This window comes from Dermochelys coriacea, chromosome 17 (assembly GCF_009764565.3).
Source record: "Dermochelys coriacea isolate rDerCor1 chromosome 17, rDerCor1.pri.v4, whole genome shotgun sequence".
NCBI lineage: Eukaryota > Metazoa > Chordata > Testudines > Dermochelyidae > Dermochelys > Dermochelys coriacea.
In genome coordinates, this window is record NC_050084.1 from 9,550,371 (window position 1) to 9,571,910 (window position 21,540).

Consider the following 21,540-nt stretch of genomic DNA (forward strand, 5'->3'; position numbering starts at 1 on the left):
CTAGACTCTGTATTGCACATTACTGGAAAAATGTGACCCTCCTCCTATGAAATTGTGGTATAGTCAAATACGGACTATTCTTGCAGTGGAAAAGTTTTCATAGCAAGAACATTCACAAGACAAGTCCCCAAAAGAGGGAAGGTATTTGAAAATTTGATCTCCATTTTTAGGTCTGTCCAGCCAGCAAGCCAGCATCTTTAGCCAGGTACTTTGAATACTCACCTGATCCTGAATAAGTAGTGTATGAAGTAATACATTAACGGTTTATTGTAACTTTGCTGCCTTTAAAAAAATGTTTAGGAAAAAAATCAGGTGATAAATAATAAATGTTGGGTTATTTTTATCTGCCCTCTGTTTTTTGAGCCTTTGGGGTTCATATTTTCAAGCTTTTCCAACCATGATGGCTAGAAACTTTTTTTAAATGAAAACTGAGATTCTTGCTTAAGCGCTTGACTCCAAATGCTGGGGCTTAAGAAAGAGATTTACAATAAAATCATGAGAGTTTACAATGCTGTTGTTATCCCTATTTTACAGATGGGAAACCGGAGGGATTCAGGGTTTCAGATCATTGAAACCAACTGAAGCCTTTCTATTGTCTTCGGAGAATCTGTGGTAAAGTCAGGAACTGAACCTGGGACTTGTGGTCCAGACACTGGACTACGACTTAAAAGTTACTAGTGGTAAGGGTAAGGGTAGGGGGGTAAGAGGAGAATCTTTTTTCTAAAAGATTTGCTCCAGGAATTATTTTGGGGAAAGTCCTATGCCCTGCATTATAGAGCAGGTCAGACTAGATGATCACAGTGCTCCCTTCTGGCCTTGGCATCTATGTACAGTATCATTGTTTGTGGGTTTTGTAAGAGTGACAAAACGTGCATTGCAAACAGCTTCCTCCAGCAGCTCTTTACTCCAGCTCATTAGAAAACACACTTACCATGCTATTGCCACTGGCCTGCTGAAAAATGTTCAGATGCTCAGTAGCTGGTAACATACTTCAACGCTGGATTGACAAATTCTGCCTGGCAATTCCTCACAAGGTATTAAGTTGAGTTATTAAGTTCCTTTCGAATCTATTGCACAGCTATTAAGATGAGCATCTTTTTTTTTTTTCCAAGCACAAGTGGCCTGTAACTGGCTGAGTTTCTTTGTAAAGGAATCATCTCCTTCTTGAACACTGAGTGGATCTGAAAAATTACTTAAGTGGGGACAGAAATGTGTGACAGTTCAGGCCTCTTCTACTTTTTTTCACTATTGAAACTTTTGAACAATAGGCGTAAAGTGCTTCCCATGTGGGCTGTCTAGTTGACAGCAAATTAAATATTTTGTCTTAGCGAGGCAAATTTTTTTGTATGCTGAGCCAAGGAGCGGGTTTGCTTGAGGGCTATGGAATCTGGTTCGTGGGGAGAGACGGGAAGCAGCCCTCTTTCTTTTCTCCTCTAGGACTAGTCTTTGTGATTAAAAATGTTCCGAATGGATGGGGAAAGATCTGTGTCTCTCTGTGCCTCCTATGCAGTGCCGGCTAGAACCTCTGGAAACTGTGCAGTAATTAATATTAATAACTCAGTGTAACCAGTGGGGATACTCATCAGAGAATGGGCATAAATCTTGTTAAATGACAGATGAATGAGTCCTGCTACTGCATTAGTGAACCTGAGCTGCCTTTGTAATGAAACCTGAATCCAAGTGAATGTCAAAAGGGAAGACTGGACACGTCTGCTTTCTTCTACTTCTGGTCTTTTCACTCCTTGTTTCTTGTTGTCTTTCCCCCATCTTTTTGCGTGTGTGCATGTGTGTGTGTGTGTGTGTGTGTGTGGGTGGGTGTGCGCGTGCGTGCGCTATTCATTATGGATTATCTCTCCTTTGTCCTTCTCCCCTTTTGTTTTTCAAAGGTTTTCATTTCTACAGTTGAGCCCTACACTAGCATCTCTTTTATGCCAATAGGATATTGTCCCCTCAGCACCTTTGTTCTGCAAATGATGCCAGCTTCAATTGCAAAATTTTTTCCAGCAAGCACCACTTCATTTTTCCCCCAGATTGCCCCTGACGCAGGGGAGGAGTTCCCTGTAAACATCCTTAAAGCCGTATCATTGGTCCTCCTTCCAACTCCTTTTAAAAACTCTCCTTTGCTGTGATGCCTACGAAAAAACTTGACAGGGGCTAAGCAGCCTGAGTGCTGGGACCACATCTTATCAGGCTGACCAAATCTCACTGCCTGGTGCTCCCCTGTCTATCGACCTGTTGCCTGTTGTCTTCCACGGAGATCTCCAGTCTTTTGGAGCAAGGACTGTCTCTTCGTTATGTCTGTACAGTGCCTGGCACAATGGGGCCCTGGCCTCTGGATGCCACCACAATACAAATTATTAACCACATTATATGATTAATGTCCATTTCCCTTCCTCTCCTATTTCATATCAACTAGTCAGGTTTGTTCGTCGGCAGGACAGAGCTCTCCCATGGACAAAATACTTCCACCCTCAACAAGCGGCATTAGAGTTGTCAGCAGGAGAGCACTCCTCCGGACAAAGCGCTGTTCACATCGGCGCCTTTCATCGGCAAAACTTTTGTTGTTCGGGGGGTGGTTTTTTTTTCCACGCCTCTGAATGACAAAAGTTTTGTCATTCAGTTTCCAGTGTCAACAAAGCCAAAGTCTCTATGAGAAGGCACAGTGCGTCTCCTCCGTGAGGGACTCAACAAAACCAGCTGCCTTCCTGTGTGGAGAGCGGAGCCCTTAGAGGTTGAATGGGGTGGTGAGACACAGAAATCAGAATGCATAACCAGGACATTGCTAAATGCACCACCCATGGCATGAAAAATATTATTTGCATGAATGGAATTTGCATGTTTTGGGCAAGATTTACAGCCTATCCATGGCCCCATTTGCCATAGTATGTGGGCAACTCAGAGTCTTCAATGGATTTATCCTCACAGCACCCGTGTGAGGTATGGTGGTGCTGTTATCCCATTTTGCAGATGGCAAACTGAGGAACAGAGAAACTAAGGCTACATATACTCGTGGAGCGAGGGGTGTGGATGTATTTGCACAAGCTCTCATTGAGCCGGTGCACTAAAAAGAGTAACATAGACACAGTAGCGTGGGCAGCCACACTGGCTAGCCGTCCTGAGTATGTACCCACAGGCAGGTTTGAACTCAGGGCAGCTGGCCTGTGCCACTGGTTCTCCATGCTGCCTGGCTGGTCTCCATGCTCCATGGCTACACCACTATGTGTCATGTGCTAGCTCAGGGAGAGGTAGCAGGAGTATGTCTACATGAGAAGGCAACTGCGCCCCTAGTGTAGACATAGCCTAAGTGACTTGCCCAAAGTTAAACAGGAAGTTGGTGGGGAAGCAGGGAACTGACCTAGGGTTTCCCGTGTCCCAGCCTGGCACTGGCCCATCTTTCCCTTCACTTGCCCTGCACCTTATGCTGTGATTTTCACCAATGCCAAGCGAGTGCAGAGTGGGTGTAAATTACAACCCGATCAGCATGGTAGCATTTTACACCCACCGTGCATTGGTGTAAATGACGGTACAAGGCATAGGGCAATAGTGAACAGAGCCCAGTGAGAACAACAAGCGAGTGAAGGTAAGGGGAATTGGGATCAGCTTTCTCTTCAGGCTGACTTATACTCCCCAGTACACACGCAATGACTGTGGGCCTGATTCAAAACCGACTGAAGTGAATGGACATCAGTGGGCTTTGGATCAGGCCCTAAATGAGTGTTGTAACTAAACAGAGGTTGCGTGTGAGTTTGGAATCCATCCCCCACCCTTGCCTGAGAGCAGGGTGCAGTGCTGTTCCAGTGTGACTGCTTTTGCAGCCCTAGGCTGGAATAGAGGATATACCCCTTAGTTATGACCATAATAACTGTGGAGCCAGAGAGACTATATGTCCCCCAACCACTCCTTCACAGCCATCTCAATACCATGTCTGTTCGGTGCTCACTCCATGTCGCAGCCTGAAGCTGTATGGGACACCGAAGGTTGCAGTTCTGGGCTACAGACTTGGATGAGACAATGATTCTCTGTGGTTTGGTATTTGCAGATCAGTCTCTCTCCTCTCTTCCCAGCGATTGGAGTCAAAACTGCTCTGTCTGGAAGCCATTGGCTCTCTTTTGTGGAAGCAGCTCCCATGAAACAACACTTGGAGAGGATTCTCTGTTTCTTCTGCTAATGTTGACAGCAGCCTGAGCATATAAGTGTTCAGAGGAGAACACTGAGGAATGCGGAGGGTAGGGGCGTAATGCATGTACAGTACAAAACATTTAGTCAGCACATTTCTCCATTTGGGCCCAGAGGGCAGTCTAGCGCACTGTGGGTCTTGCCTGCTCATGGTAGACAGTGAATTAGGCAGCCACTCCCATTGGAGTACACAAACATTGCTCAAGGATTAAAAATCTCATGCAATGCAGGACCCCTCTATTTCCGAGGCTTGCTTTCCCATGCAATAAATCTACAGTGTCTTTGGTAGCAATTCCTTTATGTTCCTTGCTGGCTGGCTGTGCAATGGACTTTTTAGCAATTGTATCACTGTAATAATATTTTCCAGGTCTATACCAGCCTGCATCCTGGGATCTCAGTGTGTTGCAAACACTTATGAAATAAAATTCCAAACCCTCCTGTGAGGTAAATAAATGTTATCCCCATTAGAAAGATAGGAAGATGAAGGCAATAAAGCAGTTAAATGACTTGCCCAAGGTCAGCCAGCAAGTCAGTGGCAAAAGAACATTAGGATCCAATCCAGCAAAGCAGTTAAATATGTAATTTACAACAGGTCAATAATGCCATTGATGTCAATGGGACTACTCAGATTATGTTCACAGGCATACTTAAGACACCTACCTAGAGTTCGTTGAAGATAGGAGTCTTTCCATTTACTTCAATGGATTTGGGATTGGGTCCTAAGTGCTTTGCTGGTTTGAGGCCTAAATATCCTCCTGTTTCTGTGCTTTCACCACTTGACTATGCTTCCTCTCCTTTTCCCGTCTCTCCATGTTTTTGTTCCTCTCCTGCTCTGTGGGCTTTAATTTATTAATGACTCTTTCATTCTAGGGTCAGATCCTGCAACTGAGCTGCATTCAAAACCTCCTTGTCTTCTATGTAAGCTCCCTGCAAGATCCACTAAGAAACCGTCCATGACTCTCTACTGATATTTACATTGTTTTCCGAATATTCCTTTATGTTTGGTTAGAGCCTGTTTTTATTTTCTTCTTTGTGGCTATGCTTCTTCTAAAAAACCAGGTATTCATTTAGTTCTCATTAATAATCGTAATCAACTTCCTCTGTCAGCATGCAGTTACATTCTTTCTGAGCACCCAACTAAATATCAACCAAAACTGGTACCATTTGTGGAGGCATTTGGTTTTTGTTTTGATATTTCGCATGCACATTAGCTTGTGGTCACTATATCAGATATTCAGGATATGAAATCTGCTTTATTTGTAATTGTTATTTCTATTGTAGTTCAGGATGAAACACCAACTGAGCTGCAAACGTAGCGTTCCCACGGACCATACCATAATAAAGCTACTGGTAGAATGCTATTCAGTTAAGATTTGAATGAACCCACATGACTCTTGTACTTGAGTGTTTATATTGGCTAAAAGATGTTTACATTAATGCCCACTTCAAATACTAGACCTGCTCTTACTCTTTACTAGGTAAACATTTATGTTGCATAAAACATGTAACTGATTGCTTTATGGAACATTTGGGAAAGATAAGGGGGATAGCTCAGTGGTTTGAGCATTGGCCTGCTAACCCCAGGCTTGTGAGTTCAATCCTTGAGGGGGGCCATTTAGGGATTTGGGGCTTGACACTGCTTTGAGCAGGGGGTTGGACTTGATGATCTCCTGAGGTCCCTTCCCTTGATCTTTATGGGGGGGGGGGTATAGGGTGGATCTGCCCTCGCTCCCTCCATAGGGGGTGTGTTTATCCTCTATTCCTTGCTCCCGGTGTGGGGGGGGGGGATTTAAAGTGCCGCCCTTAGCAGCCAGGGCGGCAGCAGGAAAAACTACAAGTCCCGGCGTCCCCGTCGGCCTGACCCTGGCCCCCCAGCGGCTATGAAAAGGCTACGAGCGGAGGGAAGGCGAGCAGGAGCCGGCGAGCTCCCCGTGGCGCTGCAGCCGCCGCCCGGCTCTGCACGCTCCGGCGGGGCGGACCCAGCTTCTCCCGTGGAGCCTCCTCGCCCCGGTTTCCTCCCCGGGCGGCCCGCCCCCGCCGATGCCGATGCCGAGGCATGGCTAGCGCCGCCGCCGGGCCGAGGGTGGAGCGGAAGGCGCGGCGGGGCGGGGAGGCGGCGGGGGCGGGCGCCGCGGGACCCCCGGCCGCCCCCCGGGCCGCCTTGCAGCAGTGCGGGCAGCTGCAGAGCCTCATCGACATCTCGCTGTCCAGCCTGCGCGGGCTCCGCACCAAGTGCGCCGCCTCCAACGACCTCACCCAGCAGGAGATCCGGACCCTGGAGGTACCGAGCCCCCCCCCCCCACCACCACCCCCAGGGCGGCCGCCGCGGGGTGCCCCCCACCCGCCCCGGCGGCAGCTGCAGGGGACTCGCTTCCCCCCCCAGCCCTAGAGCAACTGGGGGGGGGCCCTTAGGGTCAACCCCTCCTTCCTAGCCCTGCAGCCCTTGATGGGGACTGCCCCCCCCCCGGCAGCACCTGGGGGTCCTGTCCCTTGGAGCAACAGCTGGGGGGGTGCCTACTAGCCCTGCATCCCTTGATAGGGACTGCCCCCCCTGGCAGCACCTGGGGGTCCTGTCCCTTGGAGCAACAGCTGGGGGGGGCTACTAGCCCTGCATCCCTTGATAGGGACTGCCCCCCCCGGCAGCACCTGGGGGTCCTGTCCCTTGGAGCAACAGCTGGGGGGGGTGCCTACTAGCCCTGCATCCCTTGATAGGGACTCCCCCCCCCCCCCCCCCGGCAGCACCTGGGGGTCCTGTCCCTTGGAGCAACAGCTGGGCGGGTGCTTACTAGCCCTGCATCCCTTGATAGGGACTCCCCCCCGGCAGCACCTGGGGGTCCTGTCCCTTGGAGCAACAGCTGGGGGGGGCACCTACTAGCCCTGCATCCCTTGACAGGGACTGCCCCTGATGGCACCTGGGGGTCCTGTCTCTTAGAGCAGCTGGGGGGGGCCCTACTAGCCCTGCATCCCTTGACAGGGACTGCCCCCCCCCCAACAGCACCTGGGGTCCTGTCCCTTGGAGCAACAGCTGGGGGGAGGTGGCCCTACTAGCCCTGCATCCTCTGACAGGGACTGCCCCCAACAGCACCTGGGGGCCCTGTCCCTTAAAGCAACACCTGGGGGGCACTGACTAGCCCTGCAGTCCCTGTCAAGGACTGCCCCAATAGCACCTGGGAGCCCTGTCCCTTAGAGTAACAGCTGGGGGGGGGGCTACTAGCCCTGCATCCCCTGACAGAGACTGCCCCTGACAGCACCTGGGGGGTCCTGCCCCTTAGAGCAACAGCTGGGGGGGAGGCAGCCCTACTAGCCTTTCAGAGTAGCAGCCCTGTTAGTCTGTATTTGCAAAAAGAAAAGGAGTACTTGTGGCACCTTAGAGACTAACAAATTTATTTGAGCATAAGCTTTCGTGAGCTACAGCTCACTTCATCGGATCGGATGCATTTGGTGGAAAATACAGTGGGGAGATTTATTGTAAATCTCCCCACTGTATTTTCCACCAAATGCATCCGATCCGATGAAGTGAGCTGTAGCTCACGAAAGCTTATGCCCTACTAGCCTTGCATTCCCTGACAGGGACTCCCCCTTACAGCACATGGGGGGCCCTGTCCCTTAAAGCAACAGCTTGGGGGCACCGACTAGCCCTGCAGCCCCTGGCAAGGACTGCCCCAATAGCACCTGGGGGCCCTGTCTCTTAGAGCAACAGCTGGGGGGCTCCTTAGGCCAATCCTTCCCCTCCATTTCTCCCCCCCCCCCCCCCCCGTCTAGTTCTCTTAGAGCAAACAGCTGGGGAGGACTTGCCCCAGCTCTGTAACAATAGAGGGCCCCCCTGACAATAACTGTAAGGCATTTCTCTCCCCGTCTATCCCACCCCATACTACCCTTGAAACAACTAGAGGGGTTTCCTTTTCCTGTTCTCTCTTCCCCTCCTCAAACCCCCCCCCCCCCGCTTTACCAGCTGCTAGTACCTTGGAAGTACAGAGCATGGCTATACATCAGGGCACCCACACAACCGGGAGCTCAGCTAGAATCACCTCTGCGCCTATCTGTTTAGTCCTGCACAATCCATGTGACAATAGAGGGGACTCGGTGTCCTCTCCCAGCACCTATGCATTTCCCCAGTCCTATAACAGCTGTGTATGTGTGAATCTCCCCCCCCCCCTCCTAGCCATGCAAACTGGGGGGCTCCTTATGGTGGGTGCAAGGATGCCCTTATCTCTCAACATCCCCTTCTGCACGTCCTTATCTTGTATTATAACAGGTGGTCTCCCATCAAAAGGCACTCCCTGGATAACTCAATGTGTGGTTAAATGAGAGCTGAAGGAAGTCATTGGATGATAAAGTTTAATAATAAGCTGGAGAGTTGCATGTGGGAGAAGGACTCCATTTGGGAAGGTCTAGTTACTAGGATCCCAGGCTTGCTGCTTTAGTTTGCAGGGTTTGCTTGGAGAGTTTGGGGAAACCTGCCTATTTTCATCCGATGAAGTGAGCTGTAGCTCACGAAAGCTTATGCTCTAATAAATTTGTTAGTCTCTAAGGTGCCACAAGTACTGCTTTTCTTTTTGCGAATACAGACTAACACGGCTGCTACTCTGAAACAAATCTTCTTGCTATCTTCCCCTGACGCTTGCTTTTTTTGACTCTCCATTTCCTGCTCTGCATTTCCAGGCCTATCTTTCTATTACTGGCTCCTTTTCACTGATCCTGCGTATTTCTCTCCTGGATAACTCACAGATAACACCAACGTCCAGTTTAGAAGATACTTATGTTGTTTAGACAGGTTGTATTAAATTCTTCTTGCTCCCAAATATATGATGTATTCCCATAACAGGAACTTAATGCTGGATCTTGCCATAGCTTTCAAATGCTGGTGGTTTTTGTCTCTCTTTTTAATGTTGAAACTGCATTTTTTTTTTTTAACCTTGTTCGATGTTTTGTGTTTTGGTGTTCTCATATCCAGGAGAAGCAAAACATACCTCCCCCCCCCCCATGTGAAGTCAAGCTTTTGTTTGTGCTAAGAATAAAGTATTATATTAATGCACTCCAGTGGGCCCTGCCGATGATGTGGTAGAAACAAAGGTGTGAGTGCTCTCACACATCTGGAACCTCTAGGAACATCTGTATGAGGCCAGTTATGTGTTAGATAGATGTGCTTTTAAAAACAAGTATCCATGAAGAAGTGAAGTACTTAATAGAATGAGTAGAACAATAGAGGACCGCTCATTTAGGGCAATCTGTTCAGTCTCTCTCTTTTCCCTCCCCCCCAGACAAGGTTCTCAAAAGAAGAGGAAAACCATCACTCATCCTCATGTATCAGCATTTGCCTAGATTTTGGTGGGTGTACTCTTGTGCTCAGAACATGCAAAGATCTGCTAATCCGTGTGCTTTGAAAATGACAGGCAAAGTACCAAGAAACAGATAATCTAGAAAGCGTCCTAAACAAATCTCAGTTTGTAGGGAGATGGTGACTTGGCCTCCTGACCTTTACAGGTGGAAACCACTTTCTGGTCCTAAAAAGTTTTGCTTTTGTTTTCTCCCTATGTGTGTGCGACAACTACCCAACATACATGTCAGAATGTCACTTTAAATATTTTACCCACTAAATAACCAAACAGATGTTTCCAGTAGTCATGTGTGATAGTGAAATGTGTACTTTTCTCATTGCTTGTGGGTGTGAGAAACTGATGCTTTATTCAGTGTAAGCACAGTACCTCTGCAGCACTCCTAGCCAAAGAGACATGAGGACTGATACTCCAGGTTGCTCTTCACTTTGTACAATCATCCACCCCTTCTCCCTCCTGCTGACCCAGTGTAAAGTAGAAGTAAAAATGCTGCCGTTCTGATCTGGTGGCCTTTCATACTCACTTGGTACTTTGTAAATATGCAGGCAACAGAGAATCAAGCTCTGGGTATCGGAGGTAGTGGCTTTTTGTTTATTTTGCTTTTAGAGATAATAAAACCAGTCATGTTGTTGTGTGTTGACTAGTAGGTGAAGGGGATTCAGCATAGTCCATAAACTTGACTAGAAATCAGGGCCTGGACTCTGGAAAGTTTGGTTTGCTGTGCATGTGGGGTCTTGGGCAAGTCACGTAGTGGTTTCAGAGATGACTGTTATTAATAATTTGAATTTCAGTAGTAGTGCCTAGAGCTGCTTGGAATACATTTGACTAAGACTATTGACTTTTTGTCAATAAACTGAACATTTTTTGGCTGAAAAGCTATTGATGGAAACTCACTTTTCCAGAGAAAGCAGACTTTTTTCCATTTAAAAAAAAACTCCCAATCTTCCATCAAAACAGTTTTGACAGAATTATCTAACCAGCCCTAATTGAGACCCCAATGTCCTAGGTGCTGTTCACGCATGTAATGAAAAGACAGCCCTGGCTCCAAGGAACTTGTCTGCTTGGGGAAAGTTGCCTTGGAATAAGATCTGCTATGAATTTAAATGAACATAGCACTACCAGTGTAAGCTCCCACGTGGTCACTCTTATTCTGGAAGAGTGCCAGTGTGAGTAATCACACTGGGTCTTACTACACCAGTATCACTGGAAAACTTTCCCCTGTAGCCAAGCCCAAAGTATATGATGGAAATACAACAGGTGGATACAACAAACAGACTGGGAGCGGAGAGGGGTGACATGGGGAAGGGAGGACACGATTTTGGTTATAAAGTGGTGGTTTTTGCAGAAGAAGGGGCTCAATTTCTAAGACCTAATCACTTGGTTGCACTTGTGTAAGTTGAGAGCAGGATTTGGCCTGGAATATTGAAGGCAAAGCTGTCCCGCTTGGGAGCAAGAGGCAGGGGTCAGAGGTGGGGAATGTGAAGTTTGTTTGCTGCCTTCCTGTGTGTGTGCATTTCCCACGTGTCCTGTGTTGGCTGTGCCGACACTATGAGTTTACAGCGGCACCGATGCAGCTGTGCTGCTGTAAGATTGCTCGTGCAGCCGCTCTATGCTGGGGGGGGGGGGAGAGAGAGCGCGCGCGCTCTTTATCAGCATAATTAAACCACCTCCAATTAGCAGCTGTAGCTATGTCGGCAGGAGAGTATCTCACACCGACAGAAGTGCTGGTGTGGACAGTACTATGTTGGCGGAACTTATGTCGTTCAGGGTGTGTGTGCGCGCGTGTAAACAACACACCCCTCTGAGCGACATAAGTTATACTGATAAGTGCTAGTGTAGTTTCAATGTTTTATCTTTGTGACTGTGCTCTGGTCAGACCCTCTTCAGTGTTCATACCTCTGACGGAATAAGGTGTGTAGTACCGCTTAAACTTTCTCCCAGCTGTCTGTTGGCCATTAGGAGCCCCTCAGGTATGTGTGCTTTCATGCTCCCGGATAGAAGGAAGATCTGGAGCCATGTTCTGTAAGCATTTTCAGGGTGAATAGTAGCAACCTGGGTGGGGAAAAAATGTTCTAAAATTTGAGAATGTTTCTAGTATGTTTTCAAAGCTTGTCCCTGGCTGTGTGGTTACTTTTGGCAACTGCTCTCTTGCTTGCACATATTTCTGTTCTAACTGACCAGCTGAACTACATAATGTGTAAGATCACAAACCCATGCAGCAAAGCACTGAGGCATGTGCTTAAGTCCCGCTGGACAGACTTTAAGCACACGGCTAAAGTAAAATATACTCTTAACTCCTTTCCTGAGTAGGAATGGACCACTGAATTAGGGCCTCTGCCTTTAGAGATGAGCACTCTGCTCTGACTACAGCAGCATTTCATGGGTAGAATCAGGTCTGATGGCTATAAAGAACACCCAGATTAGCAATGTTTTTACCATGCTGCTTTTTTTATTTTTATTTTTTTATTTTGGGATTTGTCGGGAAGCCGAGAGCAGCTCTTGGAAACAGAGTTTTGTGTAGTGCAGAAGATGACGAATTTTAGATCCATGGGAACTGCTTGCAGAGAGTGCAAACCCTTTAGCAAATGAGCTAGCTGCAAAACTTTCTGCTTAGTGTGGCAAGGCCCTTTGGATGAAGAGTAAGGGGGTTCCCCATAGCATAGCTTATGCAGCGTTTAGTTTGTCTGGTGCCACTGAGCCTTGTGTTTTATTACTGTACATTGTACCCAAAGGCTTCAGAGTAGCAGCCGTGTTAATCTGTATTCGCAAAAAGAAAAGGAGGACTTGTGGCACCTTAGAGACTAACACATTTATTAGAGCATAAGCTTTCGTGAGCTACAGCTCACTTCATCGGATGAAGTGAGCTGTAGCTCACGAAAGCTTATGCTCTAATAAATTTGTTAGTCTCTAAGGTGCCACAAGTCCTCCTTTTCTTTTTATTGAACCCAAAGAATGCTTGAATGGGCTTTCCTTTAACCTGTGCCCTGGTGCATGCCTCACTCCCATTCCCACCCCGATATGTTTATTTTTGTAGTCTACATGGGAGATAAATTAATAAACTGTCATGGGTTTGGGTTAGAGTATTGTTGTCTCTCAATAAGATGAAAAGAAAAGGAGTACTTGTGGCACCTTAGAGACTAACAGATTTATTCCCTGTTTGCTGTAGAGGATGTTGATCAGGTGGTTCTGCAGTTTCTTTGAGAGTGTGTGGCACAAGCTGTCAGCATAGTCTGTGGTATGTAGATGGTAAGGGATTTTTTACCTTCAGTCCTCTTGGTATGATGTCCATCTGTTTGCATTTGGAGAGGAAGATGTCTGTCTGTATCTGTAAGAGTTTTTTTTTTTTTTTTCATGAAGTTGATAGCTCCATACAGCTAAATTCAGTGCCTTGCATAATAACAGGTTTCAGAGTAGCAGCCGTGTTAGTCTGTATTCGCAAAAAAACTCTAAGGTGCCACAAGTACTCCTTTTCTTTTTTGTGAATACAGACTAACGCGGCTGCTACTCTGAAACCTGTTTATTATTCAATAAGATGAGAGACAAGTTGGGTGACCTAATATCTTTTATTGGATCAATTACTCTTTCACCAACAGAAGTTGGTCCAGTAAAAGATATTACGTCGCCCACCTTTTGTCTCAAATATCCTGGGACCCATAGGGCTAAAAGTACACTTGTACAATAAGATGAAAGCACTGTTCTGTCTCTTTGTGTAGATGGAACCTGACTTTTGAATGTCCCAGTTGTTAAAGCCTCTTTTGTCTGTCCCCACCCTAGTCTCCTGCAACAATTCTTCTGAAGTTTTGCCTTCTGTGATTACAAATGTGGTAGAACTCTCTGGTCCCTAGAACGCAGAAGGAAGAAAGACTGACCTCTGGACTCCCCAGCCTGTGGTGGGTTCTGAACTTGGTTCTGCCTTCGATTTCCTGCCGATCTGAGGTCAAGTCCCCTTAAACCTCAGGGCTTAAGCCAATATATTGGTGACTAGGATGAGACCTGGTGCTGGTGGCAGATTGTCCTACATTTGCACACTGGAGTGTTCTTGACCTTACTCTGAAGCCTCTGGTTGTGGCTTTTGGGGGAGACCATGTATATGGACTGCAGGTCTGATCCAATGTGGCAATTGCTGTCTTCACCTCTCTGCCTAACTGGTGTAAAGGCGCTTCAGAGAGCGATGAATCGGGCCCCTGGTGTGTAACCCCTCCCACCTCATTCTCAAGTTGAATATATAGGGAAGGCTTCTGCCCCTCACTCAAGGTCACTATATTGTGCTCTAGGCCCTCGGTTGATTCTCTCCCTCCTCACCCCCCTCTGTGGGCCATGTTAGGGGTGGAGCTGAGGCAGGAGTGGGGTGGAGCCATGGCCCCATGGTGCACACCACTAGGCCATCCTGGTTTGCTCCGCTTTCCATGGGAACAGTGGAGACAGGTTGCTGTAACTTAGAGCAGCTCCCTGGGCTGCCTAACTTACACCTGGGACTCTTTTGGTTCCTGGGGAAGCCTGGCATCGGGAGGGCACAGAGGTGGCTTAAAGGCACCTTGCCCAAGTCCTCCCTGGGGCTGTGCTTTCAGCTAAGCACCCCCCTGGAGGAGCCACCCAGACCCCAGTGCTGATTTCTGTCTGATCCCTCCGAAGTACCTTTCCAACTCTCTAAATGACCTGCTCAGAGAATCCGCCATAGTGTCTCATTCAGACTGGGGGTGAATTTATGTTGACGCATTTGACAATTAACCAAAAAAAGGCTTATCTGTCTGCCATTGGCCTCTAACCAGAAAGGAATGCTCTGAGAGCTAAGCTTTTGGGGGTGGGCGGGGCGGGAAGGAATTGTGCTAGGAGTTTGAACTTGCAAACTGGAAGCCAGGCCTTTAGCATAAATAAACTAAAGGTGAGGCTGTATTGTTTGTAAACCTGAACTAACAGGAGCAGTGAATTTTTTTTCATCCCAAACTGCAGCCATGTGTTAATGATGCCTGCTTAGCCAAAGCGACTTCCTTTTACATCAGGCCTTATGTAAGAGGGTCTCTCGCTTCCCTTGCTTCATTTCCCTTTCGGACACGAGTGCCATACGCTTTTGAGCCCAAATGATACCTTTATTTTTGTAATCTCCTCCTCAGAAATGGGGGGTGCCAGTTTTTGGATTTTTAGTTAGTTTCATATGGCCATTTAGAACCCCCCAAAAGCCTTTGGAAGAGTGGATCTGTTTAAAGTGTCGGGCTGAGGAAAATTACCTGCGACTATAAATGTATAGGGCCTGTTCTTCCTTTGCTTCTATTACAACACATCGGCTCACCTGATCTGGGTGTGTCTGTCTGCCCCTCTACATTGCCTTTCTACAGACAGCCTCACATTTACACTTAGACTAATTTGTTTGTTGCCGTAAACAAATCTTCCTAATGTAACACATTGGCTTTTCTTAATGTAATCAGTATTTTCATGTACCTGAGTGATCCAAAATTGTGTGCAAATAGGCCAAAAAGAAAGTGTCGCTTTTGTAAACCTGGGAAACTTTTTTACCAAAAAAACAACCAAAAATGAGGAGCCTTCCAGCTATCCCAGAACAGTTTTACTGAAAGGCTGGGGTCCGGCTCTGGCCGACTGTCAGCACAGGAGAAGGCGTTCTGCACAAATGGTGTGGCGATGGAGTAGGCAAAGTTGGGATTCACGCACAGTGCTGAAGAAGGGGGAACATCAGAGCAGCCATACTGGGTCAGACCAAAGGTCCATCTAGCCCAGTATCCTGTCTTCCGACATTAACACCTTCTTATTGGCTAGACGAGCAAGAACAGCCCAGATGGAATTGTGGGATCGGATTAACAGCACCCAGGCTTGATGAGCCTGCAGAGTAGGATGGGGACCAGCTCGGCTGAAGTGAAATCCAAATTCAAGCCTACACCCTTTCTCAGCAATGCTTGGGTTTAAACCGCCCTCAAACCTGGGTTAGAGATTTTTTTTTTTTTTTTTTTTTTCTGTGTGGATGGGCGGGGAGCTAGAGCCAACATCTGAGCTATATCCTGGGCTGACTCTGTAGTGAAGACATACAGAGGCTCCCCAGGGTAACTTTTATACAGCAGTCCATTAGTGGCTGCCTTAGCATAGAATAGCTGGAGCACAAATCATTCCCTCTATCCCAGCAAGTCCCACTATGGGTGAAGTTAAGCCACCTAGGTGTTGGTTTAGCCTCCATAAAGGAGCTTCAGCTGAACTGAAAGTTGAGCCCTTTGTTTGCACATGCATTATTTTGTAAAACCAAATTCTTTAGTGGCTAGTTGTGATGAGGCTGGGCTGATTCTGATCAGAGCTTGTTCCGGTCTCCCTCTCGCCCTAACTTCTGATTTACACTAGTGTCCAATTCTGTCCTCAGCTTCATTCCTCCAAACCTATTGCTTTGACAGGTGTAACTGAGCTGGTTTTGGTCTGATAATCAGTCAAGTTCAAAGGTAGCTTATAAGTGCATTTAAAAAAATTCACACTGCATACTAACAATATGGATTTACAGATATGAGTCAGCCATGCAAGCATGCAGACTTATCACTTCATTGACTTTTTTTGTTCCTAAATAGAACATAAAGTATCTTGTAATAGTTCAATGTGTGTATTAATCATGTGATGTTAAGGTTGAAAAGACACTTTCAGCATAAACTATATATTTTCAGATTAACTTCTTAAAATAACCCCAAGCCCTCCTCTTCAAGTTGAAATGTTTTGTGCTTATTTAGTCCGAAGAGGGAATTAAAAAAAAAAAAATAAATAAAAATCATTATATCACATTTGGTCACTTCTTGCCCTGGGGCAAAATATGTAAGTGTCGTTCAGCACCGCCCTGGGCAAAGAGTGATTGTACAAGTAGGCTTGGCAGAATTTGATTTTTATTTTTTTGTCATTGCCACAGATAAGAGCCATGTTTCTTTTTAAAAATTTTTTGTGGCGTTTTGTCCCCCCTCCAGTTTTTGCAGTTGTGGTAAACTGGCAGGGGTGTCAGCCAATGCAAATCATCAACGTCACCTGTCAAAATATATAAAGTAAATACCCTTAACTCAAACTCTAATAATTGCTTAAGCAGCATTTGTCTTACTTTGATTATTGATGGAAATACATGATTTTGTCCCTTTGGGTGTGGTTGGTGACCTCAACTTTTACTGACTTTTACTAATTAAAAAAAATGAATGCTTTCAAGTCTGTGAATAAGCCATGCCCCCCAGAGGTGTTATGACTCAGACATCCCCTGGGGCACAGTTCCTTCCTGCTTGAGTCTCACTGCCAGGGAATAATACTGTCCTGCTGGCCTGTCCTAACAGCAAATAAGGGAATCCAAGCTCCACCTGTTCCAGGACAGGGGAAAGCAAGCAAGTGGCCCACGTACTTTTGGGCCAGAATACAAGGTCTAGGAAACCTGCCTAGGAGTGTTCTTGCACTCTTGTGTATGCCTCTAGTCCAAAACACAGTCTGGCTCTGAATAGTTAAGAAATTGTTCAGGTGGTGTGTGTTCCCCCCCTCCCCCTTTCTTTTCTCCAGACACAGGACCCCTGGTGCTGATTCTGAGATGTGCTAGAGCTGTTCTCGGCACAATTTGGGTGGAGGGACTCAAGGGTGGGCAAATGTGGCCATGCTCCACCAATTGTATCCCGCTCTCCGGATTCAGGGACTGGCCGTGAACTAATCCAGTTAAGCCATAGGGCTGCTTTAACCTACACCAGCTCTCCGCACCTCCATAAAGCCATTGTAGGACTCAAGAAAAGCCACAGCATATAGGTGCTCCAATCGTTTCCCCTTCACTCCAGTCCTCCTTCTAACATGCTACCTGTGTCGGGCTCTGAGAGGAGGCAGCCGAGAGCCTCTTGCTGAATCTAGGGGGGTAATTGCCAAAGCAGAAGGAACAGGGATCAGAAGCCTGGGGGAAGGTCTGAGCTGAATATTGCTGTTAATTTCTAGCTCAGTAAAGCCAAACCCTTGGAAGGGGGTGAGTTTTGGACTCTGCTCAGGGAGCATGATCCTCAGTTCCCCTGCACCTTTTGTAGTCATTGGGTCCGCTCTCCAGCAGACATCAGTTGGGACTGAGGTCAATGGGATTATGTAGGTTTACACCAGCAGAGGATCTGGCCCAAAGTGAGTGTTAAAAGATACCTGGTCAGAACGCCCTGCGCTTGTGTAACCATTTGCATAGCTGGCCCAGCAAGTGGATTTTGTGTTGGACCACGCTGGGAAAGGCACCAGCTCAGGAGCAAGGCTCTGTGTGGTGTGAAAAGGCTCAGCAGAATAAAAAGCATTTGGGGCCAGCTTTGCTTGCCTTCCCTTGACCTCGGTGGAGCTGTGCCTGCTAGCAATCTGACGCCCGAGTATCACGTTTATTCACTATGGCTACTTCCAAAGTAAGGTGTTACTTGTGGGGGAGGAAGACTGACAGAAACAGGCCTTTCAGTATGAGATTTGACTTTTTGCTTCAACAGAAACCAGCTTTTCATTAAACCGAACAAGTGAATTTTGTAGCCTGGCTACTAAAAAAACTGTGGTTGGCCTGAAAGTGATGTAGAGGACTTACAGATGGCGCACACAGCTTGTGGTTAGGTGTCTGTGGCTCTTAAATGCATAGTCCATGCTTTAGTGGAAAAGAAAAAGAAGAAGAAAAAAAAAGTTTCCTGTTTCTAGCAGTGGTTTCCCTAAAAGAAGAGGCGGGGGTGGGGAGGGGGGGGGAAGAGAGAGAGAGAGAGAGAGAGAGAGAGTTTAGTTTGGCTCGTCTCCCTGGCTGTGCTGTGAGGGTACTGGGGGCAGAACACTCTAAGGGTGGGATTATGCTGCTTGCAGATACATGGCCTGCTTTGCACCAGTTGCAGAGCTCTTTCTAAAAATAAACTGCTGGCTCTTCCTTGTTGGCATTTTCACAGTGGGGGAGACAAGCAAATTAGATGGCTTGGCCTAGTGCAAAACAGCAGCTCTCTGACCAGGATTTTCCAGCTTTCAGTTTCAGCAGCAAGGATCCTAATCTGCCTTTCCCATGTTAAGGGTTGATTTTGACTCTGCAGTGGAATAAATGAGGTCCCTGGTGTTGCCCTGGATTTGCGCCTAAGTGAATAAGAACAGAATCTGACTTTGAAATGAGGTGGTGACAATCTAAGAGGGCATGGGGTCAAATACCAAATTGTCATAACACTGGTATAAATCCAGAGTAATTCCAGTGAAGATGACTCTCTCAGTATACATTGGTATAAATGAGAGAACTGAATTACGATGGGCTGGCTTCATTCCTACAAATATTCCTTAAATAACTTTCTTCTAGCTGTAAACTGAGTTCTAGTTTAATGCTCTTCACTTACCTATAGTAGCACAAGTGTAACTGAGGGCAGAATTGGACCCAGTGGTGGTTTTTGTTTGTTTTGTTTGTTTTTGTTTTTGTTTTTGTTTTTTATTGGAAAGCCAAATGTAAGAGGACCATATTTTCCCTTGACTTAGGAATCGTATTAACAAGTGAAAATAAGGTGATAAAATCTCAGGGCCTGATTCTGTTACCCCATCCCTGTGCTTGGGGCAGGATGTGGGCTAAGGTGGTTTTAAGCCTTCTGTATGCTTCTTTGGCTGTTCAGGATCCTGCCTGCGTAAGTTAGAGCATCATCAGGACTGCTCTAATTTGTGCTCTGTTTCCTATGGTCTCTGGAGAACAAAGACTCAGCCTAATACAGTGCTGCACCCCATTCCCAAACTTTTTTGGTCCCTGTCCCCAACATGCTTGCTACACTGGGAGCTGGGATGGGGTTGCCAGGTGACCATTGTTTGACCAGAATGCCCAGTCAAAAAGGGACCCTGCTGACGGGGCCATTAAAAGTCTGGTTGGTGGTGCAGCGGGGCTAAGGCAGGCTCCCTGTCTGCCCTGGCTCTGTGTGGCTCCCGGAAGCGGCCGGCATGTCCCTGAGCCCCCTAGGCGGAGGTGTGGCCAGGAAGGCTCCACCCCCTGCACTAAGCACAGACTCCGCAGCTCCCATTGGCCATGTTTCCTGTGGCCCCCTCCTGTACCCCAGATCCCTCATCCCTGGCCCCACCCCAGAGCCCCCAGCCAGAGCCCTCAACCGCTCCCCCAGCCAGGTGAAAATGAGTCTGTGGGGGAGAGCAAGGGAGGGAGGGATGGAGTGAGCTGGGAGGCAGGGCCTTGGGGCCTCAGTGTGGGGGTGGGGCAGGGGAAGGGTGTCTTGGTTTTTTTGCAATCAGAAAGTTGGCAACCCTAAGCTGGGCCAGCATAGAGCCCTTACACCAGCTCTAAGCAGTCTAGGAATGGGTCTAGAGAGCATGAAGAGATCTTGGGCCCTCTCTACTGAGGCTATTTATGCTGGTGTAGCTACACTGCTGCGAACCTCTGGTATAGATGCAGCACACTGGTGTATTGCAGAGCTTGCATCAATGTAGCAGAAATGGCAGAAAACCTCCATGTAGAGGTAGAATAACTTAGTCCTTGTCTACACTTAAAAACGAGAAAAATCTAGCCGTGACAGGGCTGTGAAAAATGTTGCACCCTGTGGTCCGTACTTAAGTTGACCTGTGCCACTTCTGCGCCAGGGAAATGTCGATGGGGAAATTCTTCTGTTCATCTAGCTACTACCTCTCCTGTGCAATGTCCTTTACTTGGTGCTATACGTCAGTGACTTACCTCAGTAGTTCTCAACCTTTTCCAGATGACTGGACTCTTTTCAGGAGTCTGATTTGTCTTGCGTTCCCACCCCCAAATTTTACCTCACTTAAAAACTACTTGTTTACGAAATCAGACATAAAAATGCAAAAGTGCCTGAGCATACTATTACTGAAAAATGGCTGACTTTCTCACTTTTACCTTATTATAAAATATATCCATTGGAATATAAATATTGTACTTGCATATTTCAATGTTTAGTATATAGAGCTGTATAAACAAGTCATTGCATGAAATTTTAGTTTATACTGACTTTTTGCTAGTGCTTTTTTATGTAGCCTGTTGTAAAACTAGGCAATATCTAGATGAGTTGATGTACCCCCTGGAAGACTTCTGCATACCCCCAGGGGTACTTGTACTGTTGTTTGAGAACCACTGCCTTAGCCAATGTCCTGAAGCCATTGCAATTCAGGAACAAATAAGGGAGGGGACTGGCTCTGATATGGAGGGCCAGAGTAAACTGGGAGTGAACAGACAGGCACCAAAAGAGCAAGCGTAAGGGGCCGTCTCACAAATCTGTGTGCTATAAATAAAGAGGCGCTCTATTTTTTTTTTTTTTTCACACCGATATCTCATTATCTGATTCAAAGGAAGGGGAACGTTGACGTATCAAAAGAACTTTCACTTCTGTTTGAAGCAACCTTAATTAGAAAGGAAGGGGTTTTTTTTGTGTTTCTCCTTGCTGTTGTGCATGGGGGTTTTATAGAAGAATGCAGGCTGCAGTGTGCAGGTTTATTTTTTTAAAAGATATTAATGATGCTGAAATGCATTACAAAAGAAGAACTTGACATATTAACGCTCTCTGTTGCAGCTCGGTGCCTTTTGGTGGTTGCTTTAGATTGACATTTTCAAAGCGGCTTAGACGCATCATCATGAAAATTAATGGAAGATATGTACCCTTAAGGCAGGCTGCAGTGGAGGTTTTCCAAGCAGGAGATTTTTAAAAGCATAGGAAACGTTAATGGAAAATTCTTTATTTCAGGGGTTTTTTTTCTTTTCTTTTCTTGCTTCTGTGGAACATTGAGAACCAGGTCCTCAGCTGGGGCAAATCACACATTTCCACTGACATTCACAGAATAAATGGCTTTTAATTTTTTTCTGCATAAAACTCCAACAAAAACATCAGGGTGTTTTTTTTTTTCTTTTGTCTAATTTTCACTGAAAATCTAATTTTTCAACAAATTCAAGAGCTGAAAAACATCGGCTGCAAACTAAAATATCTTGTTTTTTGGGCATGTGGCTTTTTTGATGGAAAGATCAAAAATTGCCCCAGAAAGCAGACACTACTTCAGCAAAATTTCATTTAGCTGAAACTTGAATTTTCTATGGGAAAAAGTTTCGAGAGAAAACTTTGGACCAGCC

At 46.6% G+C, this 21,540-nt stretch overlaps 1 protein-coding gene across 3 annotated transcripts in view; it reads left to right on the forward strand.

Annotated features, from left to right (window-relative positions):
- The first annotated feature begins 6,084 nt into the window (after positions 1–6,084).
- Positions 6,085–21,540, forward strand: part of KSR1 (kinase suppressor of ras 1) — a 125,803-nt gene continuing 110,347 nt past the window's right edge. For 2 of the 3 annotated variants that reach the window (XR_006276281.1, XR_006276282.1), the window contains exon 1: positions 6,085–6,457. Coding sequence is in view for 1 of the 3 variants with exons in the window: in XM_038375680.2 (XP_038231608.1) it covers positions 6,233–6,457 (225 nt within the window). In the remaining 2 variants the exon portion in view is untranslated. The remainder of the gene's footprint in view (positions 6,458–21,540) is intronic. The other variant, XM_038375680.2, reaches the window with a different exon arrangement.